This window comes from Podarcis cretensis (assembly GCF_951804945.1).
Source record: "Podarcis cretensis genome assembly, chromosome: 17".
Lineage (NCBI taxonomy): Eukaryota > Metazoa > Chordata > Lepidosauria > Squamata > Lacertidae > Podarcis > Podarcis cretensis.
In genome coordinates, this window is record NC_137187.1 from 30,937,815 (window position 1) to 30,965,743 (window position 27,929).

Genomic DNA, 27,929 nt, shown 5'->3' on the forward strand with positions numbered 1-27,929 from the left:
GAGGGAGTTTTGATACGGTTAAAAATCATGGTTTACCTGAATCGTTTATCCGATCTCAATACTTCATGTAGAGTTTTCTCTGCTGGATCAATTAATTCCCTGAAAATGTGGATAAATCCATTTCTTCCCTCTTTGCTTCCTCGAACCATGCATGAATTCTCAACACATACAGCCTAGTAATGAAAAAATAAACAGAAGTATCACAGAATGCAGCCTTGTGGGTAAACATATTAAACAAGCTCTGGATTATGCAACTTCTCCAAACTTTTGTGCTATATAAAATGTAGTTCACCCAGTTCTCTTGCGGGTGCTTAATTTCTGCTCTTTTCAGGAACCAATGTTCCCTGTTGGCTGTACAAAATGTGCAGCATAGCAACGAATGGCACAGCTTTTTTCTAGATGGATGGAGTGGAAAGAGAATCTCTTACTGATCATGTTTGCATGGGACCAAGAAGTTTGCTTTGGTCCACAAAACTTTGAGCTGTTGTGCGACTTTTCAAGGGAACAAGGGGAGCGAATGTGAAGGAACATTTTCCTACTTTGGCTATGGAGAAATGTTTTAATTTTTTTTTTACTTAAAGCCAGCCATTTGTTTGTATTTGAAATATACCGTTCTCCCCGAATGTGTTTACAAGCTAAGCTGGATGGATATGAAGAAATCCAAGGCAGGGACAGGAAACAGTTTTAAAAGTATCTAAATGGTCTTCAAACATTCTCAGAACCCAAATTTTGCACTCTGGCTCAGATTATTCCCAGGGTTGCGATATCCTGAAAGGTCGCCTTCCCTTTTAAGGCTCACTTTCTCCCCAGATAGCCTTTCCCATCAAACACTTGGATTGATGGGAGAAACTGAATCTGGAAAGATTTCGCTTTCGGTAAAGGTAAAGGTAAAGGTACCCCTGCCCGTACGGGCCAGTCTTGACAGACTCTGGGGTTGTGCGCCCATCTCACTTAAGAGGCCAGGGGCCAGCGCTGTCCGGAAACACTTCCAGGTCACGTGGCCAGCGTGACATCGCTGCTCTGGTGAGCCAGAGCCGCACACGGAAACGCCGTTTACCTTCCCGCTGGTAAGCGGTCCCTATTTATCTACTTGCACCCGGAGGTGCTTTCGAACTGCTAGGTTGGCAGGCGCTGGGACCGAGCAGCGGGAGCGCACCCCGCCACAGGGATTCGAACCGCCGACCTTTCGATCGGCAAGTCCTAGGCGCTGAGGCTTTAACCCACAGCGCCACCTGCGTCGCTTTCGGTACTGTTCTTTAAAGTACAACTAGCAAAGGAACAGCTCTCATGGTGAACCACTAGAGATGGGCAAATTTTGCAAGTTCTCATTTTTCCAATCTTAAATTTAGTTCTTACTGATTTCCCCATCAGTCTGTGATTATTATTTTTAATCCACATGAAGATACAGTGGTACCTCTGGTTACGTACTTTATTCGTTCTGGAGGTCCGTTCTTAACCTGAAACTGTTCTTAACCTGAAGCACCACTTTAGCTAATGGGGCCTCCCACTGCCGCCGCGCCACTGCTGCACAATTTCTGTTCTCATCCTGAAGCAAAGTTCTTAACTTAATACTACTTCCAGGTTAGCAGAGTCTGTAACCTGAAGTGTTTGTAACCTGAAGTGTTTGTAACCCGAGATACCACTGTACACCAGAATTTCAGTGTGAAGAACTCCTAACATACACATTCTTGTATGCAATTTCCCCAAATATACACATTTTTTTTGCAAAGCAATTCTCTTAATGCATACTTTTGTATACACAACGTTAGCCTAGCATACATGTTTTTGACATTACTCAGCTGGAGAACTGTACTGCAAAATTCATAAAAGTGTGAATTGTTAAGGATTACTCTACTTTGCCTCATGTATTGTTTGGGAAACAGCTAGTTAGGTAGGCTTGCCTTTAAATGTAAGATGAATCAAGTTTCATCCCCCTCCCTGATGGCAACCCATTTCCAAGTTTAAAGCCTCAGTTCTCAGATTCTCAGGAGCATCGGGCTCACTAGTCACCTTTCCAACAAGTCAATTTGATTGCTGGCATTAATCCTTGCTCTCTGAAATAATTTTTTTTTTCATTGATGTACTCAACACATGGAACTGCCTTCAAATCTTATTCTTCTAATTTGTTAAATCACTGGTCTTCAGCTGGTGGACTGGGACTCACTAGCGGGACACAGCTTGTCCAAGGTGAGTCACAACAGGAGAAGAAGAAGAGTTTGGATTTGATATCCTGCTTTATCACTACTCGAAGGAGTCTCAAAGCCACTAACATTCTCCTTTCCCTTCCTCCCCCACAACAAACACTCTGTGAGGTGAGTGGGGCTGAGAGACTTCAAAGAAGTGTGACTGGCCCAAGGTCACCCAGCAGCTCCATGTGGAGGAGTGGTGACGTGAACCTGGTTCCCCAGATTACGAGACTACCGCTCTTAACCACTACACCACACTGGCTCTCACACATAGCACTACTACTATGCAAATATATGGTAAAAAACTAAGAAATGGGTCCCCAAATGCAAATATATGGAAAAAGACTAAGAAATGTGTCCCCAAATGCATTTTGGGGTTAAAAGTCGGTATTGGTTCCCAAGATTCTTGCTTTAAATCATGCACTTTCCCAGCTGCTGTCAATCTCGCAGCTAGACATCATTAAAAAGTACAACTGTGAATAATTCACTACACCTCTCTGTAAAACCGTATACAATCCTTCTTTCCCAACGGCCACACAGTGCCAAAAGCTCATGGACAAGATTGCTAACCAGAAACACTGGGGAGATGAAACAATGGACTCATTCCTTATAAGATTTACCTCCAGATACAGAAGAAAAACATTTCGGATCCTGGCTCCTTAGAGCTTGCTCCTGCCCCACTTTAAATCAAAGGAATACTAAGAACACAAGCAGAGCAGGGAAAATCACTGGGCAACTTTGGATACTGGATTTCCATGGTAAAATCCAATTTCTGTTAAAACAGGGCAACATAATTTACTCTTATTCTCAAAGGGCATTGGATCTCTCCAACCATAAATATTGAAAACTATACAGTCGTATAGATCTTGAATGCCTTGGCTCCTGAACAAATTGGCTCCCGAACGATCGAAACCCGGAAGTGAGTGTTCCAGTTTTCAAATGATGTTTGGAAGCTGAATGTCTGGCAGGGCTTCCACGGCTGCCAGTTGGCTGCAGGAGCTTCTTGCAGCCAATCAGAAGCCGCACTTTGTTTTTCAAATGTTTTGGAAGTCAAACGGACTTCAAGAATGGATTCCGTTCGACTTCCAAGGTGCGACTGTACTGTGTAAAGAATACCTTTCAAAACCAGTACCTGCCAGGTTCCTAGCACAGTCACATATTTAACTATAGAACTGTTGGAGATGGTTTAGCAAGGATTCCAGATTTAACTCTGGGGTCCAAGAATTACATGAATTTTCTTTTTTTAATAAGGCACAGTGAAGTAACTTAATAGTGTAGTGGAGAACCCTATCTCTTTTCCAGCAGTTCCTACACATTGCAATCTTTTGCTGTCATAAATATTTCCCGAGTTTTAAAATTCACTTACTGTACGATACACAAATACTCTGAGCTTCTTTCCTCCCAGGGTCTCCAAGAACTGTCCATTGTAGAGGTCATTCAGACCAACTTTCACTCTCAAAATGTGATTCTGCAGAATCAATTTGAGGATCCTCTGGTCCGTAGTTAAGACGTCATCTAACAGTTTGGATAGAACATAATGCCTAAATTAGGTTTCGTTCATGTAGTTTTACATACAATCTCAGATATAATGGGAAATGATATTCACCTCCATTCAGCTTTGGCCTCATTCTTTCACATCTGTTATTTACCCCCAAACCAACAATTGCCTCTTTTTAAAGCATGCAGTGGGGACGCGGGTGGCGCTGTGGGTTAAACTACAGAGCCTAGGGCTGCCGATCAGAAGGTCGGCAGTTCAAATCCCCGTGATGGGATGAGCTCCTGTTGCTCGGTCCCTGCTCCTGCCCACCTAGCAGTTCGAAAGCACGTCAAAGTAGATAAATAGGTACCACTCCGGCGGGAAGGTAAACGGCGTTTCCGTGCGCTGCTCTGGTTTGCCAGAAGCGGCTTAGTCATGCTGGCCACATGACCCGGAAGCTGTACGCCAGCTCCCTCGGCCAATAAAGCGAGATGAGCGCCACAATCCCAGAGTCGGCCACGACTGGACCTAATGGTCAGGGGTCCCTTTACCCTTTAACTTTAAAGCATGCAGTAGCTTGCATGATGCACTGTCCTCCGCTGAATTCAGATGCATGAAGAACTATTTGAGTGGTCAAATAAATGCATAGGTGCGGAGAAAGACTGTGTGTGGAGGGAGGCCCTTTAACTATGTCTCTGGCATAGTGATGGCAGTAGCAGGCTGGATTGCAGTGACAGTCTTTTCTCTTGGTCAAGACAAGCCTCATAGTCCCATATTTGTACCCATCTGGAGCCACTCCAAGATTGGTTGTGGATGTGGTTCAGTCATAGACATAATTGGGAATTGGGGGGAGGAGAAATTCTCTCCCTTGCTCTTACTCTTTTTAAAGCAAGTCCAGACACTTCCATATCAGGAATTTGAGTTAACTGTTACTGTCCTCACAGGCTGTAGTAATGACAACTCAGCCAGGCCAGCCTTGGTGCATATATATATGTGTGCCATCAGAGAACAGAGCAACAACTCTCCTCCTCCAGCATTTGTGCTTCCACCAGCAGTTGATAAGACTGGCTCCTCAGGAATGCCTCTCCCTCTGAAGCCATGAAAGGTAAAGGTAAAGGACCCCTGGATGGTGAAGTCCAGTCAAAGGTGACTAGGGGGTTGCAGCACTCATCTCACTTTCAGGCTGATGGAGCCGGTGTTTCTCCACAGACAGCTTTCCGGGTCATGTGGCCAGCATGACTAAACCACTTCTGGTGCAACAGAACACCATGATGGAAACCAGAGCGCACAGAGCCATTTACCTTCCTGCCACAGCAGTACCTATTTATCTACTCGTACTGGGATGCTTTTGAACTGCTAGGTTGGTAGGAGCTGGGACAGAGCAACAGTAGCTCACCCTGTCATGGGGATTTGAACCCCCGACCTTCTGATCGGCAAGCCCAAGAGGCTCAGTGGTTTAGACCACAGTGCCACCCATGTCCCATGACAGTGAAGCAACCATAGCTGGAACTACCAGGCACTCACTCCTAGCCATGGAGGTCCCATGGACTTCCAGCAACAGGTCTCACAGAGGTATCTTCTTGTATTGATCAAGACTTATTTGTAGAGTCTGAGCATCCTAAATCTATCAAGGGGATTTCAGTTTCAGTGATTGTAAGTAGTTTCAACTCTCTCGTGCTGGACTTCTTCACAAAGTTGTTGAAGAAGATATTTAAGATATCTCTTAAGAGTTATTTTTAGTGCCACCAAGTCTGTCGGTCTACCTACCGGAGAAAGCCCCATTCACTGGAGCTAGCAAGGTATATTCCTCCTCTGGCTTTAAAGCTGCGGCCAAGCCAACCTGAGACACCAGGTCTTTGAAGGTGGTTTGTTGAGGACCAGCAAGATCTATAACTTGCTTAGCTGAAATTGAGGAAGAAATGGGTGGACAAGCATTAGGTTTCGCTCCAAAACTCTTACCAAACAGATAAATATTTTTAAAAGGATACACAAGGAATATCCATAGAGTTCATAAATGGGTTACTTCTTCAAAAGAGACAATTAGTTGAGACTACCTGCCTATCTATTCCAGGGGTCAGTTACTACTAGAGAAAGTGCATAGGATTGGAAGTCGCCTGAGTGTCACTCTCAAGGCAAATCTTTAAAAATGTAGTATAAACACAGACAACTGGGAAACACTGGCCTGCGAGCGCTCCAGTTGGAGAACAGCCTTTACCAAAGGTGTCATGGGCTTTGAAGACACTTGAACTCATGAAGAAAGGGAGAAATGTGGTAAGAGGAAGGCACGCTTGGCAAACCTTCACCCGCCCAGAAACCTATGTCCCCACTGTGGAAGGATCCAGAATTGGTCTCCACAGTCACTTATGGACTCACTGTTAAAACCGTGTTTAAGAAAGACATTCTTACTCAGCTACGAGTGATCCCAAAGAAGAAGAAGACTCACCAGAGTCAGGAATAAGCACTTGGTCTATTAGATGAATGACACCATTGCTTGTCACAATGTCTTTTCGCTTCACCATTTTGACGCCATTGATTGTCAAGCTTTCGCCATCACAGCCAACTTCGACAGTATTGCCTTCCAAGGTCTCGTAGACACCTCCACTCATGATGGCTTCAGAACACTGGAGAGTATTCAGAATGTGGAACTTCATCAGAGCTAAACAGGGGAAAGAACAGAAAGGGCTCAAATGAAACCTGAGGCGATGCTGCAGCCATCTCAAACTGGTACGTTTTAGAAAATACAATGCCATTATAAACAGTTAATGTAATGAGTTTTGCTTTTGACATTCATTTCCACTAGAAATGTTCTTAACTATTTAGGGGGAAAGAGAGATTCCCACACACCTTTAGTAGTACCCATATTGAAACATTTGCTATGTGGTTGTTCCAGCTAGAAAAGCGAGTGTGGACTGCACTTGAACAAGACTTTTACAAGCATCATATGCCTTTGGACAAGGGCTTAGCCCTTCAAATGTACATTTCATTGTGAATTTTATTTTGTACCTTGCAACTCATTACACTTACATTAGAATCAAAATCATGAGCAGAAAAATAGCAAAACCATTAAATAGCACATATAGCTAGGGATATTTAGAACATACATTTAAACTGTTTCATTAAAAAAAACCAACCTTGTACATTATCTCTCTGGTGGCAATATGTGACATGAATCAGTAACTTGCTGTTTGTGGGAGGGGGGCAGAGGGAGAGGCAAAAGTTGCCACTTGTTTCAGACAGTTCATACCGAGCTGCCAGAACGGTGCTGGTTTCACATATCAATCTCTTAGCCATTCCTGCATTACAGGGGGTTGGACTAGATGATCCTTGGGGTCTCTTCCAGCTCTACAGTTCTATGAATCTGTGATTCTACTATGTTATGCATGAATCTCAAACCCAATCGCATTTGGCCAATAACCCTACACTAGGGGTCAGCAAACTTTTTCAGCAGGGGGCCGGTCCGCTGTCCCTCAGACCTTGTGGGGGCTGGACTATATTTTTGGGGGTGGGAAATGAACAAATTCCTATGCCCCACAAATAACCCAGAGATGCATTTTAAATAAAAGGACACATTCTATGCATGTAAAAACACCAGGCAGGCCCCACAAATAACCCAGAGATACATTTTAAATATAAGGACACATTCTACTCATGTAAAAACACGCTGATTCCCGAACCGTCCGTGGGCTGGATTGAGAAGGCCATTGGGTCGGATCCAGCCCCCGGTTCTTAGTTTGCCTACCCATGCCCTACACGTTCATACCACAGGTTTCCCAAGTAGCAATGCAGTTCTCCTAATGAGCTGTCACAACCCAAACATACTATGATGAACTCAGCATCTGAATTCAAAAGCAGAAGCCACAGGAGAAAGCAATATGCAGCAACCCCACTAGCCCCTGTGTGGCATAACAAGTCTTCGTCCAGTTTCTGGAACACATTGAGGGAGCCAGTCTAATGAGGTTCTTTGAACAGGGAGACCCTATAGTAGGGAATTTTAAACTTGGTTGTCTCTCAGCAAGGCTGTTGAAACTATTCTAACCGTTGCCACTATCATAACATAATAATAGCTCTGGATTATAATAATAGGTTATTACATCTATCATGACTGCAAAACTCATTAGCCCTTAATCAAATAATATGATCCCTATATTTAAAATGTGAATTGGAGACCAATATTTGACCTGAACTTTTATTTACAGTGCACTTAAAAGACAGCGATGATCTAAGATATTTTAGTACTTGAGGAAGGAAGTTCAAATTCCCCCTGCAATTGTAAAAATGTAATAAGCACACTAATTGACACCTAGCTCTGCCTCACAATAGAGGCAGCCCTAAAAAAACACACACACCAAAAAGTGGTCACATTTCTCTTTTTGCTCCCCAACTTATTCCTTTTCGATGGACAAAATAGGCTAGTGGCCAGTCAGTCGGTAACCATAGAATCAATTTTGTCCCCCCAACCACATCTACCTATTTTAGTGTGAAGCTACTCCCTCTTTTTTCTTTAAAATATCAGTGTGCTTCTGGTGCACTGTGATAACATGGAAAAGAAAGCTTCACTCTTCCCCTCCCTTTTATGCAGCATTTTCTGCGGTGCCAAGTGGGGTAATTGATCTAACAGGCTGGTTGGGAATTCCCTCCAGGTAAGACGGTTCTCAGCTGGCATGCGGCAAAGGTGTTACGAGAGAAGCGGTAAGGCTAAAGGCATTTCCAGCCTTTTCCTGCCAATCTTTCACAGGCGCATGGTCCCTCTGAGGTAAAAAACCAACTGGAGTGAGTTATAAAATCAACAGCCAGACCAACAACTAGACCTTGACGCCTAGGTAAACTGCCAAGGCACTTCTCTAACTTAAACATCTGACTTTGTAGTTTCCCTTCCTTACCAGAAATTTCCTTTTTTTATCAGGGACAGTGCTTTGGTCATGGTCAAAAACCCCTCAATTTGATTTGGAAACGGCTCTGCTAGAGAATTCTCCGGGGAGAGGTTGCTTTCTCCTCAGAGAGTTCTAAACTGACGTCTTACTTGAAATACTAGGTTTCTTGAAAGACCACTTCCTTCCAAATGTAACTTCTTGAAGCTTAAGAAATCCTGCTCCTCGTTAAGTCAGGGAGGTAATTATGAGCGATACAACCTTTCTGGTAGTGGCACCCTGGGTATGGAATCGTCTTCTCAGAAAAGTTTGCCTAACACCATATTTTTGGTCAGGCAAACCTTTCTGTTTACCCAGGCCTTCAAAGCAACTTAGGGAACCTGGATCTCTGAGTTTATAATTTTGGGACAATTGTGCTCTTTTTGTTGTTGCATTTATTTGGTTTTGATTTTAATGCTGCTATGGTTTATTATTCTTTATTAAATATGAATTAACACCCTTCATCCGCAGATCTCAGGGCGCTTCACAACATAAAATTTGTAGTAAAAATAACAACAGCAGCAGCAAACCAATAATTCTCCCTCCCACAACTCATTTAAAAGGTCATCGGATGTCAATCAACCAAAGGCCTGGTTGAAGACGAACGTTTTCACCAGGCGCCTAAAGGAGTATAATGAAGGTGCCTGGCGAGCCTCCCTGGGGAGAGCATTCCACAAATGGGGAGCCACTGCAGAAAAGGCCCTGTTCTCGTGTTGCCACCTTGGGACCTCTCATGGAGGTATGGGTTAGTTCATATGGAGAGAGGCAGTCCTTGAGGTATTGTGGTCCTGAGTTGCTTATTTTTTAGTTTCAAGGTTTTATTATTATTACAGTGGTACCTTGGTTCTCAAACACCTTGGTTCTCAAACTCCAAAAACCCGGAAGTTTGTGTTCCGGTTTTCAAACTTTTTTCGGAAGCTGAACATTCGATGCGGCTGTCGACTGTTGTTTCCAGGGCACCTGCACCAATCAGAAGCTGTGCCCTGGTTTTTGAACATTTCGGAAGTCAAACGAACTTCTGGAACTGATTAAATATGGCACTTTTGTTTTTGCTATTAATTTTGCATTTTTGTTTTTGAGGCTTTTTCAAGTAAATTGTTTTTGTGACTGTGTGGAACCCAGTTCAGATGGATTGACTGTGTGACTGTGGAAATGGATAAAAGCCCCCCATCCAAACAAAACTATCATCAGAGCAGGTAAGAAACAAAAAATACCAGTAATTTTAATTTTTATAATCTACAATATTGTCTTATTTATTTTATGGTACAGTACATTGATTATTGCTTTCATTTTTAGGATCAGTGGCCTCGTTAGATAGTAAAATTCATGTTAAATTGCTGTTTTAGGGGTTGTTTTTAAAAGTCTGGAATGGATTAATTCAGTTTGCATTACTTTCTATGGGAAAGCGCGCCTTGGTTTTGGAACACTTTGGTTCTGGAATGGACTTCTGGAACGGATTAAGTTTGAGAACCAAGGTACCACTGTATTATTATAAGCTGCCCAGAAAACTTTGTGTTATGGGGCAACATGCAACTGCACCAAATAAACAAAGAAATTACACATACATAGTTAGACGCCAGGGGAAGGTGAAGGTTATGACATGATTAAAACAATTGGAGCAGAAATGTTATTTTCAGTAAAATGAGATTGTCGTAAGCTTATAGGAGGAAGATAGCATTTGAGAGATGGTTTCTAGTGAGCACTTCCAGATATCCTGTTGCTAAAGCTGAGCACGACTCCCTCGAGATCCTCCCTTTCTTTTTCCTTTGACATATGAAGCAGGGAAAATTCTTACTCCTACACTGTCTATGTATCAACTGCCCTTTCTTAATGAGAAGAACAGATGCAAGCTGTAACTTGCAGTAACCATTAGCTGTAAAGATTCAAATGGGACTTCCCTTTTCTTTTATAGAATGTTTATGGGATACAAAAGTATACCATTTGAGTAGTTCTGAGCACATTTCAAATGCAGGAAGTTTCATTTACTAGAGCTTAGTTGGTTAGGTTTTGTATCCTCAGCGGTCGCACCAATTACACTGAAAGGTGCTGTTTACAGCTTTCTCAGTTTCATCTGCTCAAAGCGTAATAGTACATAAGGCATATTCAAGAGCTGAAGCTGTTGTGAACATTAATGTCTCATTGCTGCTATTATTTTCCTAAAAAGGGCATGTATGAAAGGTTGTCTTTCTAAGTAAGTTGAAGCTGACCACATGTGCTCTAGGTCCAGTTTTTCAGATACACATAACGTTGGGTAGAAAAGATGTGGGAAGACAAGGAGAAGCCAACCTTCCAATCATCATTTATCTAGTAACTTATTTCAAACTCCTTACTGGCTTACACACCATGCAGCAATGGGCTAATGGAAATACAGTGGTACCTCGGGTTAAGTACTTAATTCGTTCCGGAGGTCCGTTCTTAAGCTGAAACTGTTCTTAACCTGAAGCACCACTTTAGCTAATGGGGCTTCCTGCTGCTGCCACGCTGCCGGAGCACGATTTCTGTTCTCATCCTGAAGCAAAGTTCTTAACCCGAGGTACTATTTCTGGGTTAGCGGAGTCTGTAACCTGAAGTGTATGTAACCTGAGGTAAGGTAAAGGGACCCCTGACCATTAGGTCCAGTCGTGATCCACTCTGGGGTTGCAGCACTCATCTCGCTTTATTGGCCAAGGGAGCCGGCGTACAGCTTCCGGGTCATGTGGCCAGCATGACCAAGCCGCTTCCGGCCAACCAGAGCAGCCTACGGAAATGTCTTTTACCTTCCCGCTGGAGTGGTACCTATTTATCTACTTGCACTTTAACATGCTTTCGAACTGCTGGGTTGGCAGGAGTAGGGACTGAGCAACGGGAGCTCACCCTGTCGCGGGGATTCGAACCACTGACCTTCTGATCAGCAAGTCCTAGGCTCTGTGGTTTAACCCACAGCGCCACCCGCATCCCTAACCCGAGGTACCACTGTACATTTATGTGATGAGCTGTAGATGCAAGACAGTGGTAACACTGATAGCTTGGGAACAGCTTGCAGAAAGATAGTGAAAGGAGGATAAATAGCAGAAATCCTCCCCTATGAGGGGGGGGGGTCCTCATTCTCAATGGGTTCATCCACACTTTCATTTGACCCCTACTTTGATTGTATTGTATGCCAGCAAAATCCCCCCCCCCAGTTCTGAGAGCTTTTCTCATTTTTTCCCGCAGCTGTGCCTTGCAAAAATCCGATCTCACCTGCTGAATTGAAGATTGGCTGAGCAAAATCTCCCTTCGGATTTTTTTGCACATCTGATAAGGTTCATTTCAGCAGGTAAAATTGGATTTTCGCAAGGCACAGCTGCGGAACAGCGAGAAAAGCTCTCAGACCCTGGGGAATTCATCGGTACACAATACAACCAAAATACTGCTCAGGCAAAAGTGGGAGTGAGCCCTGAGTTTTGAAGAGGAACAATCCGAAGAATGTGTTGGGCTGTGCTGCTGCAAATGGGAGGGCAATACTCCGGGCTCCCCTACAAACACAGCAGACTCAACAGCTATTTATTACTTCTCTAAAGTTGCCATATTTCAAACAGTGAAAATCCAGACAGAAACGTTGTTGAGCTTTTTGTGCAAAATCACAACATATGGCAACCCTAACTTATCTCACTTATTAGAGGCAGTTGTTATGCCTCCTGGAACAGAGCTGGATTCAAAATAATTGCACATGGACAATTTTGCCATACTTATTTACAGCAAATGGTCTAACATGGTGGGAGACAAATCATGTTCTTAACTATTGCTTTCCAAAACTGTCTCTTTTTCTTTTCCCACAATATCAACTTTACAGAAATACCTTTAGCTGCCACCTTGTCGTTCATAATCCTGTTTAATACTCCACGTGGAAGTTTCTCAAAAGCTTCGTTGGTAGGAGCAAAGAGGGTGTATTGGCCAGGCTTCCCAAGAGTTTCCATCACATCTGATGCCATGGCAGCAGTCTTGGAAAGAAAGAGATGCCGTTATTAAGCACCTTGATATTTTAGGTACAGAAAAGCAATATTTTAAATGAGCCGAGTACGGTAATACTCTTCCCATGGTCACTTAAGACCGGTATTTTTTCATAGTCACCCGATTGGGCAACTCATAATATAATATGTAAGCATTATAGAGTTGTTTTCCTAGATGTATACTCACAAAAGTAGGAACATGCCTGCATTGCAAGGAAGCTTCCCCTACCCAGTGTGCTCATTTGGCTACTCAACAATTAGCTAGAAAGCCAGATGCATATATTATATTTACATGTATTTTTTTGGTGTGTGTGTGTATAAAAGGTAAAGGGACCCTGACCATTAGGTCCAGTCGTGGCCAACTCTGGGGTTGCGGCACTCATCTCACTTTATTGGCCGAGGGAGCCGGCATACAGCTTCCGGGTCATGTGGCCAGCATGACTAAGCTGCTTCTGGCGAGCCAGAGCAGTGCATGGAAACGCCGTTTACCTTCCTGCCAGAGCGGTACCTATTTATCTACTTGCACTTTGACATGCTTTCGAACTGCTAGGTTGGCAGGAGCAGGGGCCAAGCAATGGGAGCTCACTCCGTCATGGGGATTCGAACTGCCGACCTTCTGATCGGCAAGTCCTAGGCTCTGTGGTTTAACCCACAGTGCTACTCGTGTCCCAGTGTGTGTGTATATATAAATAAAATTAAGGCTGCCATAGCACAGCTCCCATTGGAGTATTTGTAGTGGCTCCTGCCAATCCAGGATTTGCACAACAGCAGTGGCCATGGAATGGGAGCTGGGAGGGCAGAACACAGAGAGCAGAAAATAGTGGGAGAAGCCAGAAGAGACTGGGGAAGAAGGGTTTCTTTATAAAAAAGTTTTTAACATGGAAAAATAGCAGGCAGGTGTCCAACACAAAAGCTAAAACCAAAAATCTAACTGTGTTTAGATGTGTGCTTAAATCAGGATGCAGCAACTATCAAGGCTAAAGGCTAAAGGACGCTCATAATTACGAAGGGAAGCTTACTCTGAGAGATGAAAGATCATCTTCCACGTCAAGGTAGTCTTGAATGGTATTTCCAACTGGGGTCAGCACACGGTCGATGACATGCACAACACCATTTGTAGCAATTTGGTTACCATGGATGATTCTAGCGCAGTTAACCGTAACAACCTGCATTTGAAGAATGATACCAGAGAATATTAAGCACAGAACTCACTGGCAACCAGAAGATTATTGAGAAAGTGTCACACATTTCTTTATTCTTCTAGCGCCTTTATGGGATGTGTGATGTGATGTCTGCTATAAAACATTCTGGAAAGAATCTAGCTAGAACACACATTGCAATGAAACTTGTACCAGATACATTTCATGTCCTATATTTGGTAGCAATAATGTTTTTAAATTCTTTAAGGTGAACATACAGAGCGAAATTTAACACTGAGTTAGTAGCCATTGTTTTTAACCTGCTGATAGTTTGGTACATCTTTGGATTTTGCAAAGTGCCTTGAAATCATTGATTAAAACATGACATATAACTAATAGGAATAAATAAATAGCCATGTCTGACTTGATTGCTGCAGTACCTTAGGTCAGCTAACAGAAGCTGTAATCCTTTACCACTTCCCCGGGAGTATGTCCCACTGGGACTTACTTCTGAGTAAACATGCATGGATGACTGCCTTCATAGATCACTGCCTTGCCGTGGCAAAGGGGCTTGAATAACTCAGAGAAGCTATGAGCTATGCCGTGCAGGGCCACCCAAGATGGACAGGTCATAGTGGAGAGTTTTGACCAAACGTGATCCACCTGGAGCAGCAACCGGCAAGCCTCTCCAGTATCCCTGCCAAGGAAACTCCATGGACAAAAGCAACTTTGACCAAACTGTGGGAGGCAGTGGAAGACTGGAATGCTTGGCATGCTCTGGTCCATGGAGTCACCAAGAGTCGGACATGACTAAATGACTAAACAACAACAAACATGCTTAGAATCGTGCTGCATCTCTGGATCCCACCAAACACCTATAAAAATGAAATTCTATCTAGAAAGTTGAAGTTTACAGCTCTTTCCAAGCTTAGAGCCACATTTATAAAATAAATATCGCATGCAAGATTACAATGTCCTCTACTCCAGGGGCTAAAGTTCATGGTACTACATAAGAAAAAGAATAACTAAACAGACTTACACCATTGGGGTAGTGATTTATATGCAGTTTTTGGTTGTCGTACATAGACACCAGATCCATGCCATTCCTGAGGTCCTTTGTCAACATGCGCTTGTTCACCATGTGGTTATGGAGGGCATTGTACAGTTCAATGTTTACATTTTCAATCAGGCCTTCGTGGATTTCCTAGGGGAAGAGATTCAGTTAGACTTTCCATGGCCATCATCCCAGTCAGCCTGATATACACCAGATTACTCTGCTACAAGTGAAATAATCCATGCTAATGTTTTTTTTTTATGCTAATATTCCCTTTGGCAAGCTACAGTACTTCATTTAGCATCCAGCTGCTAAGCTTCTAAGTTTCTTTCATTTGAAAGTACCGCGGCTCCATGAATTACAACATTCATTTATTCGTGCAGTCTTGGACATCTTGCCTTCTTGCCCCCTTTGCTTTTTCTTACATGTTACCCACTATTCCACAAACATTCTTCCACACTATTTGTGCAACCAGCATATTCTGCTCCTCAAACCCGACTAAATTTGCAGAGCCTTTCTGGGATCAAAAGGCCATTTTCAGCACTGCTTGCCATTTGCCAACCCAGCCAACGTTCTTACGTTCTATCAAGCCCTATCCTGGGCCTTCATCTTTGACCTCCTGATCTTAGCCTGTGCTCAGGTTCTTACGTTTACAGTCATAACTCAGAAGTCAAATACCTTGTGAGTTGAATGTTTTGGCTCCCGAATGCCGCAAACCTGGAAGTGAGTGTTCTGGTTTGTGAACGTTCTTTGGAACCCGAACGTCAGTCACAGCTTCCGTGGCTTCTGATTGGCTGCAGGAGCTTCCTGCATCCAATCGGAAGCCATGCCTTGGTTCTTGAATGTTTTGGAAGTCGAACAGACTTCCGGAACGGATTCCGTTTGACTTCCGATGTACGACTGTATTACTTTGGTGGCCTGGGAGCCAAAGTAGTGTTGCTGCTTCCTCTGCCACTGGGAGCTACACGGTGAGGGGAAAAACAATGCTGTCCAGGGTTGTAAAGACTGCGGAGAGAATAATTGGGTGCACTCTTCACACCTTGGATCAAATCTATGCTTCCATGTGTCATAAGAAAGCTGCAGAGATAGTGCAGGATAGTATGCACCCCGAAAATGATCTCTTTCAGCTTCTGCTTTCTGGAAGAAGGTACAGGGTTATAAAGACTAGGACTAGCCACCTGAGAAACAGTTTTTATCCAAATGCAATTTTTGTTTTAAACACAATGTAAGGTAGTCCCTGTGGGAGTATATTGTATTTAATTATGGGGTATCAGAGGTTTTTAGGGGGTTAACCAGGCTGGGATAGCTGGGATAGCAGGCTTGTTGGTTTTTGAATGTCTGATGTAGATTTTTTCAATTTCGTTGTTCAGTATGGGACAATGACAATAAAGATTATCGAGATGCCCAAGACCACATGGGAGGTATGCAACATCATGCTAAGGCACCTGGTCTATCAGAGCAAGCAGTTTGGCTTCCAGACAGAACAATTCCTCATTTCCTCCATGCACACTCTGTTCCTGACACCTGCCCCCTGTGAGCCAATCTGAGGAGATGGGGGAAGTGGAAGTCCCTGTTCCATAAGCGGAAGTCCTTGCACAGGACTTAGGTTGAATAATGCCTCCTTTCAGTGTTTCCTTTTCTCATTGCCCAGCAGCACCCAGAGCAGTAGTGGGAGATGACCTAGAGCTTTCTAACACCAACCGTATAAAAGGGTTGTTTGTTGCAAAAACGTCTGTACATTTTTAATTACTATATTAAAATAAACTGCCTCTGAGGATTTTCAGGATTTGCCCCTAGGTTCTCCCTATACATTTGCAAACCTGGCAATATCTTTTACCCTTTAAATCAGGGCTAGAAAACCTGCAGGCTGCAAAATTCCCCAATACGTTTTTATAGGCCCTCCAACCAAATTTGTCATTTTATAAAAATAGATTTTTTTTAAAAAAAAAAATAAATGTTTTGATTACTTCTAAGGCCAATGCCAAAATGCTTTTTTGGGACCCCCAGATTTGTCACACACACACATAGTAAGAAATGTCTTTTTACTGACCACTCTCTCCTATAAGTCCCCTCCTGTGATTTGGTGATGATGATGATGATAATTTTATTTATTTATTTATTTATTTATTTATTTATTTCCCGCCCATCTGGCTGGGCTTCCCCAGCCACTCTGGGCGGCTTCCAAAAAAATATTAAAATGCTATAATACATCAAACATTAAAAGCTTCCCTAAACAGGGCTGCTTTCAGATGTCTTCTAAAAGTCTGGTAGCTGTTGTTCTCTTTGACATCTGGTGGGAGGGTGTTCCACAGGGAGGGTGCCACTACTGAGAAGGCCCTCTTCTGATACCGAAAGGTGTTTTGACCCACAGCCTTGCAAGACCCACACAAAGATGTCCTTTGATTTTTTAAAAAAAAATTGGCCATGCCCACATTCACACATAGTCCCCTGAGGGTTGATCATACTGTAGGTTGATGTGGCCCCTCCTTTAAGCTAAAGGCATTCAGTTCTTTCAGGCTTGTCTGATATGCCCTTCATTCTGAACTCAAAATGGGCCTTCCGTATGCATTGGCAGGGGGAAATAAATGCATACAGGGCCCCACCACAATCATATGCCTGAAATATTATAGTAATCCTCCCTGGTTTTTCCTTGTAGCAAGGATTACAGAAATCATACATATTGATTTCTCTTTACATATTGAGTTGGAGATGTGAAGGGTTCATATGAGCATCCATGATGCAAGTTTTCAGTGCAAGTAACATCTCCTGGAGGGAGGATACTATAACAACCCAATGTTCTGCCCCACACACCTGCAACACTAAACTCTGGTACATTTAAATTGGGTAGTTTTTCTTAAATTTATGTTCAGCAGCTGAGTGTTACTATTTCCCCCACCAATAATTAATTTGTATAACTTGGATTTAAAAGGTAAAGGTAAAGGACCCCTGACAGTTAAGTCCAGCCGTGAACAACTCTGGGGTTGTGGCACTCATCTCTCTTTACTGGCCGTGGGAGCCAACGTTTGTCCGCAGACAGTTTTTCTGGGTCATGTGGCCAGCATGACTAAGTCGCTTCTGGCGAAACCAGAGCAGTGCACAGAAACGCCGTTTACCTTCCCGCCGCAGTGGTACCTATTTATCTATTTGCACTGGTGTGCTTTCGAACTGCTAGGTTGGCAGGAGCTGGGACTGAGCAATGGGAGCTCACCCAGTCACGGGGATTCGAACCGCCGACCTTCCGATCAGCAAACCCAAGTCTCAGTGGTTTAGACCACAGCGCCACCTGTGTCCCTTGCATAACTTGGATTTATATATCCATAAATCCAAAAGCACTTGAAACATTTTTTAAAAATCCATTCTGAAATACATACACGATCCAAAGCATCCCAGGCTTCATTGCTTGGTGCAAACATTGTATACGAGCCAGGTCCTTCAATCTCTTCTCTCAGTTTTGACATGTCAGAATAGCGTTGAGTGGAGGTCGCTCCCACAATGCCCAAAGTACCATAGACATGATCGATGGGGGCAACTGAAAAAGACAAGAAACAAGCACACTGTACATTCTGTTTATAACGGGTTTGCCCTCCTCCCCTCACCTCAGTTAGTGCCACTTCATCTGGCAGAAATCATTCATGGGATTTGCTGAATTAAATGCTGTTTGCTGCAGGACTCCCAATTTAGCTCATGATTTGACTTAGGATGCAGCAGTACACAAACCACGTAACAAAGCGGATGTTCAAAGGAAGGAAACCCACCATTTCAGGTTGCTTAGGAACTTGTGCACTTTCCACAAGGACACTACTGAAAATAGCATAGTTAGGTGGTCCACACACAAATGGTCCACTCAAGGGTATGAAAAATGTAGTTGCCATATTTGAGGAGCAGCCAGCTTATGTCAGGGACTGTATAAACACACAAGACATAACCGGCTGTACTTTTGAATAAATAAGGTATAATATTCATTGTGTCAAATTGTAGATTTCAACAGAGGTCTCATAAAGTTCAACGAAAAAAGCAGAAGACGCAGTGGATCAGTTCATTCTCTAGTCAGTTCATGCATAAGGTCCATACATGTATAAGTATCTACTCCACCTGTCTGTTCATAGAGTCCAATAATCCACTTATACATTCAAAAGTACATCCGGTTACATCTTGTGTGTTTATTGAGTATGTTTCACGTAACCATAGGTTTGTTGTTGTTATTTTGCTTAAGTCAGGGACTGGGCAGAGGAGGAATGGTGGAGACCGCCTCCCCAGCCTGACCCTTCCAGGGGGGAGGAAATAGAAAACAGTATAGATTTACAACAGGGGTTTGAGGGAGGCCGCAGCTCAGAGGCAGATGAGGGGGAAAGCTAGGAAATCATGGGAGAACCAGAGGCAGCGGCGGAGGAAGCAGCTCGGGCGCCTGGGGCGGTGCACCGGCGGTCCAAGCCACCCATAGGGGCCTTCAGAGTCTGCCTGCCTCCTTCCACTGAGCCACCCTACAGCGGGGGGGGGGGGGAGGAAAGCAGCAGGCAGACCATTTGGGCAGCAAGGAGCCTGTGTGCGCCCAAGCCACCGCGTCTCTCCCAGGAGAGTCCTACCCAGGGCGGCCCGTCCCCACCGCCCTCCTTCCTCTGCCCCTGGCCAGAGGAATACCCGGCTGAAACATTGTCATTAGAAATTCCAGACCCTCCATCTCCCAGAACACGGCAAGCCTTAAAAGTAGGAGAGCAAAGAACTCAAAGACAGAGGGCATGTAGCAGCACCCGTAGAAGTGACGAATGAGGAAGTGGGAGAGACAGGGGATGGAGATTCACTTGGGACAACGCCATTATGCGAGAGGCTGGGTTCTATAGCCTCTCTCTGTAAAGACTGAAATAAAAAAGGACAGTAAGAAACTTTTCCTTGTCTTTGTACTTTTCTGGGCAACCAGCCGAGAGCTGCTGACAGCATCCTGACAGATTGTCCCAAGTGAACTTTAATTGCTGGTTAAGTCATAAATCACGCCATGAGAGAGTGTTTTGTCCCAAGGTGATGGCAACAGGTCGCAACTGCCGCCCACCCTGGGAGCAGGTGAGTGATCATTTTGCACAATATCCCTTCAGTTCCTCATTTACGTATTATGCACAAACAGATCCGTCTCGTGGCCTTAAAAAACAAGGCCTAGTTTTAATGTGTGGCTCTTCCTTAAAGCAACGCTTCATAACATAGCGATGATCTCTCACAAGCTACCTCGTATCCCCACCTGCCCCCTTCTTTTGGGAGAAAAAGTAAGCAAAATATAAGCTTCTTATGTTCTCCAACATTACCTGCAGGGCATCCTCGTTCGCCTTCCATCTTCATATAACCAGGGCAGCATTCATACAAGACAGTTCTACAATATATCAACACAATATATCAATATATCAACATTTTATTTCCCCCGCTGTTGACTTGTTAAACTGGCTTCATCATTTTGATTTCTACTTTTTACCAGAAAAGACACAAAGTTACTTATAAAAAATATTTTTAAAAAATATGCAATGAAATAAAATACACAATACAAAAGAATTGCTGGAGATTTGCCCGCTGTGTTTGACCTGGTGTTTTTGTTGCTGAATCCCTAAACTTCCCTTAATGAAAGGGCTAGTGCCATGCTGCTTTTATTGTAATTTTTACTGTAATTATCTGCATAGTAGTTTTAAGTATATTAAATTTACTTTTTTATGATCCCCTCCCTATGTTTTAAAGTGTTCTTTTTTTATTTGTTAACTGCCTTGAGTCCTTGTCAAGAGGAAAAGGTGGGGTATAGGGTTAAGGCAATTCTGGTTGCAATGGCCGTAGTCAACAACTTCAAGAGGAAAATGTTCTGGCTACAGTTGTACCCTTTCTGAATGAAGATAAGTCTGTGCAATAGGCTACATATATTTGATTAAGCATGAAATACTAGTTTATCACTTATTAGGAGACACAGTAAAACTAGTTTACTATTGGTGGCCCAGCCATAGCTTAACCTCTCGGGTGACTTTGCACTCAAAGAGGGAGCTACACAACTGAAACAATCCCTGGAAACAATGGCAGTTGCACAATACAGGAAAAGAACAAGTTAGCCAAGGATACCAATTCCTAGGCTGACAGGGCACTTCAGAACGCATTGCAAAGGCCCTTTTGGACCAGGTATGTTGAGCCTGGTCAACTTGGCAGCGCCTTAGCCACAGCAGAAGCAAAATGCAGGTATCTAATTCACCTAATAAGACAGACCACTTTGGGCTCTAGGTCTTTTCAAAGGGCTCATGGATGCAACAGAAAGGTATTTTAAACTTCCTTACTAAACTTACATACCAAATAGGTAAAGGAAAAGGGACCCCTGACCATTAGGGGTTGCGGCACTCATCTCGCTTTATTGGCCGAGGGAGTCGGCGTACAGCTTCCGGGTCATGTGGCCAGCATGACAAAGCCGCTTCTGGCTATCGTATACACTTGACCGAAGAACGGTACACTCCTTCTATCTGGGATGGTCGTTCTCTTCCACCGAGCGCGCAGCTTCGGGAGGGACGCACATGGAGCGGTGAGGGAGGAAGGGGACACCCGCCTAGCCAGCCAGATCAGCCGAATCAACCCTGGCGATCAATGGGGTGACAGATGTCGCAGCCAGATCGCCCTCACATCCAACAAAGCCGCTTCTGGCGAACAAGAGCAGCACACGGAAACGCCGTTTACCTTCCCGCCGGAGCGGTACCTATTTATCTACTTGCACTTTGAGGTGCTTTCGAACGGCTAGGTTGGCAGGAGCAGGGACCGAGCAACAGGAGCTCACCCCGTCGTGGGGATTCGAACCACCGACCTTCTGATCAGCAAGTCCTTGGCTTTGCGGTTTAACCCACAGTGCCACCCCCGTCCCTTATGTACCAAATACTTATAGGATTAAATGGCAGTTTTCATGATTGATGAGACAATTGGTATGCATTTTCCAATTCAATGTCTTAACAAACTTTGCCTTGGGAGCTACAGGAGAGTAGCCAAACTCCTACAGCTTTGATTTCCCTTTCATAAAAAAATAAAAGAGAGAGGCAGAAATGTAAGCCACCCCCTCACCCCCTGCAGTGTTCTACAACAGATCCAGTAAAATAAGGGGGGGGGAGAGAATTAGGTTAACACAAATTTGATACAGATGCGCCATAAATTTTGCCAAACTGTAATGGCTGCCACTAAAATGTTATATGAGTGTATTTTCGATTATCATGTTCCTTTAAACACATAGCACACTTCCTCAGGGAAGCTCAAGGGATTCATGTCTAGCCAGCAATTGCCTTTGAATATGCAAAGCCATATGTTCCCTCATGGTTCAGTGCATCTAGAAAACTGAGGCCTTACATATCTGAGAAGCGCGGGAAAGAAAGAGTTCCAGGAGATAGATGGAACATCAGTCTTTGCCAACTTCCTTGCGGGGAGGGAAAATATGTTTTTCTGTTTGATTCAGTTTGCGGCACCTAGTAAGCACACAAACATGAGCCCTAAACCAAACACATTTCAGCCTGTTTGAACATGGGGAAGGCTCTGAAGCCAAGTGGCATTCATCAATCTCCTCCTTTCAAAAGAAGAAGGGCGTTTGAGAGGGCTTAAAGCTTAACCCTGTTTGGTCCTGACTAAGCAAGCTAGGAATTCCTTCTAGTCTCATCCTGTTCTCCCATACAAGTAGGCAGGCACTGGAGAAGAGAAAGTGGGATGTTGTGTTCACTGCAAACCCCACCCTGTGTATGGGAGAGGGGTTTGGATGGCACACTTTAGGAATCTCTTGCACACTTTCCCCTTGCGTCACCTCTTCAAAGTTCACATCACAGAGACGCCTATGGTTTCCTGGTTCGATATTTGCCTCCCTCACACACACGGCAAATTTGGCAGCCAAATAAAAAACCTATCACTAGTTGCCTTTCCTCAAGTACAGACAGTGCTCCATTGCATCATAGCCACACTTCCACTGTCTTTCCCCCTGGGTTGAAGGGTGAATGCTATTGCTGATGAAATAGCAGCAAGAAATATGCTAGAAATAATCATTAGGAGGTCCATTCAGCGATTGCTTCTGTGACCTCTATAAAAATGGCAAATGAAATATATTTGTGTACTTATCTTCAGTAATTCTGTGCTTTATTAAGTCTAGCACACACTGCATTGCATATGTGAACCCTCCCTGCCTTCATATACCATATTTTTCGCTCTAAAAGACACAACAGATCACAAGACGTACCTAAGTTTTGGAGAAGGAAAACAAGAAAAAAAGTATTCTGAATCTCAGAAGCCAGAACACCAAGAGGGATCGCTGCGCAGTGAAAGCAGCAATTCCTCTTGCTGTTCTGGCTTCTGGGATAGCTGCGCAGCCTGCATTCGCTCCGTAAGACGCACACACATTTCCCCTTACTTTTTAGGAGGCAAAAAGTGCGTCTTATAGAGCAAATATATGGTAATTTTTCCTCCAGGTTACCGAGCCAGGGAACTGTACCAGAGTCTGGATTCTAGACCAGAGCGAGGCACACATGGTTTCTTGCTCCTGCTCCCATTGTTGCCACATGTCCTCGTTGCCTGAGAAGCTTATGTCACAGGTTTGGTCACCCAGGTTTAATAGTCATGAAAGGCACGGGACTTACGCTTTCTTGCCACAGATGGCTCCCTGGTACCAATTCCGGCACGTGCTGAAGTATTTCTTGTTGGTGCCCACAACTTGTTGGAGAGCACAGACATTGGGGCTGGGAGAGAGAAAGAAGGAAACGTTAAGAAGTCCTAATGGTTCCCCACACATTTTGGTACTGGTGGTCTATGTTCACCTCAGACAGATCCTTCCAGTGTCTATTTACAATATTTCTAGTTGCTGCGAGTAAGTGACTGCTAGAGAGGTTAACCAACCAATTAAAATGGGGACAAGCAAAGGGGAACACCTTCACCTAGGGTTGCGATACATTTCCCAGACATATCCGGAATACTGTACAGCACTCAAAAGCAATGTCTGGTCAGAAATTGCTAGAAATGTCTCGGGAAATCCAGACGTATGGCAACCCATGTCAGCAGTGTTGTTTTTGGCGATTTCCCTTAAAAATAGCTCAAAAACTTCATTTTTTCTGTTTGAAATATGGCAACCCTACCTTCGCAGCAATATGGTTTCCCTTTATCACATGGACAACATGGCAATGACCTATTTCCCCACAACAGCATACAAATAAATACCTAACTGACCCAGCAATGTAACACACCCCCACCCCCACAAACAAACAAACAAACAAACAAACCACACTGAACACAACCAACCAAGCTTAGGACACACTAATCTCTCACATTATCAATCAAAATAAATAAATACATAAACAATGAACCTACCCACATGATGCTGACACAAATCCGTACACTAATAATAGGCAATAGAATGAATGGACCATATCCCCATCTCTCCCCTGCCTCTCTCCCCTGCCTCTTTCCCCCCAACTGCAAGATGTCCATGACAAAAATTGTCTTTCACTATATGTAAACGAACAGTGAAAAAGACGCTGAATTCAAAGTGGAGACAATAGATGTACCTTTCCCTGTTTATCTGTTTGTTTTGTCACACACAAAAAAAACTTTAATGAAATTATCTCAGGGAAGAAGTCCTAATGGCACCTAATGCGTTCATCTTAAAAAGCAAAAATTGGCTGGAGTCTCTTTCCGATATGGTAGCTTGATTAAAGTTCATGAGAGTTCATGCAAGTGAAATATTGGGCGGAATTCAACGCTGGGCTGTGGTGAACGTCCGGGCAGCACAAACATTGCAGCTTGCCAGATGGAACGATCGCTCCTCTATTTCCACGGCACGCTGTTCTCTGGAGGTTCTCCCACCTGCCCCCCCCCCAAGTCAATTTCAGGGGACTCTTTTGATAAATCCCTCCCAGCGTGTGTAAAAGTTTACTTGCACAGACAAGGCTTGCAACATTTCATACTGAAAAATGATCAGGAGACTCAGAGTTCAAATCAAACCACGTTTGACAGCTTCACTTGCAAATGTCCACTGGCTTGGTGTGTCCCCCCCCCCCCCCCCCAGTTTATTCACATTGCACTTGTCTCTGAGCAGAAATTTCAGTCTCTACCTTTGGAATTCCTTCTGCTTTCCAATGGTTACCCTACTTCATTTCTATTCTCTCCCCCCCCCCCTGCACTTGAATGGCCAAGGCTAGAGATGGACAATAGGATTTCCCATCCACAAGTAGGCACAGTAGGAATTTTATGGTGAGGGTGCATCTAGACCAGATATCTCCCACCTTCTCAGACTGAGGACCCAATTTTAACCAAAACACGCAATTGGGAACTCATTTCTGAATCTTTCAACATGGCAGTAGTGTTCTTCAACTTGGATCAGGCCACTAGGAGATCCTGACCCACCAGTTGGAAGACCAGTGATCTAGAACATGCTGTGCCATACACCAAATGATATTTCAAACAGCCACCTCTGGATTTCAGTTCAGGAAATTCAATGTTGTTGGGGTTTTTTACAGCCAAATCTTATCAGTTCCCCAGAGATTTTTTTTTATTTTTTCAGAGAGAGGAAGGTAATATGATAGAACTGTTGTTCTCTTTCACTGGCAAGTTCATCACCCTTCCCTCCTGTTTGGTGTCATCTTCTGCACAGCTGCAAAGCTTAATTTGCACTTGTGGGGCAGGGGGCAATAATGGAGTAAGGCAAACATTTTTTTCCCTCTGCTGACCCAAGGGAAACTCTCATCTTCCATCGTACAATCGTTTATTTTGGTTGCCACTGTTTGGAATAGCACAAGAGCAGCTAAATAAATAATCCCATCACCAAATGAGAAAAAGGGGGTGAAACAACCCACCCTTTTGAATATGAATCCTTTATATTTGAAAAAGGAAATGTCTTCAGTAGCTCCAGTGAAATGAAGGATAGCTGTGCAAAATCAGGTACCATTCATTCCAATGGGGTTTGCTTGTGCATTCTGCTATGCAAAACTTCCACCTTCAAAGTTCATGTAAAAGCTAACTGTGGAACGGCAGTGCTTAGTTTTAGATTAGGTTTCATTTAATTTTTTTAAGTATTACGAGCATTTCCATCCTTAACATTTCCATCTATATGGCTGTTTGTCCATAATGAACTTTTAACATACCATTTTAATTAGGCAGAATATCTCATAAACATTCAATAATGTTTATCACATTCAGAGGTTAAAGGTGAATGAAGAAACTGCTTGTTTGGAAAAAAAAGCAAAAACCTTCCCATATCATACTATTGCAATTAATTGGTAACAGTTATCTAGTCTGGGCTACACCTAAAAGGGTGACAGGTTGAGTAAATCTGAAATGGAGTTCTTCATGTCTCAAAAAGAGGTGCCAGGGCTCACATTTTTGTGCCCTCCTGACAGTCTTTTTCTGCAATCCTTGATGAATGTGGGTTCTTGATTACTTAGGGAAATGTGCTCTGAATCTGCTTGTGGGGCAGAGGCATAATTTATTCCAGAGTTGAGCCCTTGGAAAACAGATGTCTAAACTGAGCTCTGATGAGCTCTGGCACAGTTCAACCCTCCTGAAATGTCCTGTTTTATGTACATGTTTTATACTGTACACAAACTTGATAATTTCTTTTTCTTTTTCTGTCCAACAGCTAGTTAATTTATTCGGTTAGCAACCTTAAACCTTCCAGTGTATATATATAAATATATATTTCTTACAAAAATTACTTCGCCAAATGTTATCCCCTTTTTGGACCCCTCCACTTTTGGCTGCACAATAACTTTGCGACCCCAGTGATGAATTTTAGGAGGATGAAATGCAGACTTACCCTTGATCACGTGCCCTGATCCGACTGTGGGTTAAAATCTTGTCATAATAAGCAGTGGAAGATTCTGCCGTATGGAAAATGGACAGAAAGCAAACGGTGGCTGTGGCAACCCAGAGGAGCTCCATCCCTTTGTCTCTCTGTTGCTCCTGACTCGTCTGAGAAGAGAACTGGCAAGAGGCTCCAGAGAGCTCAACGTTTATATATGTGCTACAAACACAGTGGGAGGGGAAACATATCAACCTGAGACTTGGAACCACCCTCCAAGAAACAGGGACATCTGACGAGTCCAGTATGAAAGTGGAACCTAAAGGACACTCAATACCAGCGCTTGTCCTCCCCCCCCCCTTGGCCACCTGTACTGTAAGAATATAGGTATTAAAATGCATAGTTTATCACAGACTTGTTCCCCAGCAGTCAGATAAACTGTATGAAGCAGTCAGATAAACTGTATGAAAGTATCCATGTGTTGTAGATGTAAGATTATTATTTATGACAACACCCTTAGGATTTAATTGGAATTTGTCAAGTTAGTCCAGTTCTTCGCTCAAAAAGGCCCTGGGCCAAGTTCTCCTCAACAGCAGATAAAAGGTAAAACTCCCCCTGCTTAGGGATTTCACATGAAGGAACGTACACACAAACAAAAAACTGTCTGTACTCTGAAAACTTGATATCAGGGAAAGTTTTTTTCCACCCCTTGCCAAGCTTCTTCTTCTGGACTTGTTTCGTATGAGCACAATTGTTTTTGCAGACCTCCACCCACAGTCTGAAGAAATAGAATCATAGCGTCATAGGACTGTAGATCTGGAAGGGACACCGACGGTCATCTAGTCCAACCCCTTGCAATGCAGGAATCTCAACTAGAACAGTACCTTCGGAAAAATGTCCGCCCCCTTATCAGCCGTTTAAGAGAAGAACTGTGCCCCCATCTCTGCCCCCAGCAAGGCAGACATACTACCCTGGTTTGTAAGGACTTGTTTTTTGTTATTCCCAACTAATGTGCTGCCTACATCCTCAGGGAAATTTCCATTAAACACTCGACAGATGCAATACAGTTTATCTGGGTGTGTAACACTTCAGACTGCAGGAAGGGAATCATATATTTCGGCTCACGGGAAATCAGCACAGAGATGATTCAAACTAGCCTTCTCCCTGACATGTTTACAACTGGGTGTCAATAGAGTGTCTTCTGTGTAGGAAAGCCAATACAGTGGTACTTCGGGTTACAAACGATTCGGGTTACAGACTCCGTTAACCCGGAAGTTGTACCTCGGGTTAAGAACTTTACCTCAGAATGAGAACAGAAATTGCATGGTGGCGGCGCGGCAGCAGCGGGAGGCCCCATTAGCTAAAGTGGTACCTCAGTTTAAGAACAGTTTCAGGTTAAGAACGGACCTCTGGAACGAGTTAAGTTCTTAACCTGAGGTACCA

The 27,929-nt window shown here is 43.6% G+C and overlaps 1 protein-coding gene across 16 annotated transcripts in view; it reads right to left on the reverse strand.

Annotated features, from left to right (window-relative positions):
* Window positions 1–26,682, reverse strand: part of POSTN (periostin) — a 53,122-nt gene extending 26,440 nt beyond the window's left edge. For 8 of the 16 annotated variants that reach the window (XM_079959287.1, XM_079959298.1, XM_079959294.1 and 5 more), the window contains exons 1-11: window positions 26,502–26,682; window positions 23,335–23,433; window positions 20,023–20,087; window positions 18,103–18,260; window positions 14,717–14,881; window positions 13,558–13,704; window positions 12,388–12,529; window positions 6,107–6,319; window positions 5,431–5,565; window positions 3,553–3,701; window positions 37–173 (exon numbers count right to left, since the gene is read on the reverse strand). In XM_079959287.1, the coding sequence (XP_079815413.1) occupies window positions 37–173; window positions 3,553–3,701; window positions 5,431–5,565; window positions 6,107–6,319; window positions 12,388–12,529; window positions 13,558–13,704; window positions 14,717–14,881; window positions 18,103–18,260; window positions 20,023–20,087; window positions 23,335–23,433; window positions 26,502–26,626 (1,535 nt within the window). In that variant the 5' untranslated portion in view covers window positions 26,627–26,682. The remainder of the gene's footprint in view (window positions 1–36; window positions 174–3,552; window positions 3,702–5,430; window positions 5,566–6,106; window positions 6,320–12,387; window positions 12,530–13,557; window positions 13,705–14,716; window positions 14,882–18,102; window positions 18,261–20,022; window positions 20,088–23,334; window positions 23,434–26,501) is intronic. The other 8 variants (XM_079959293.1, XM_079959291.1, XM_079959289.1 and 5 more) reach the window with 1 other exon arrangement.
* Between the last annotated feature and the right edge of the window lie 1,247 nt (window positions 26,683–27,929).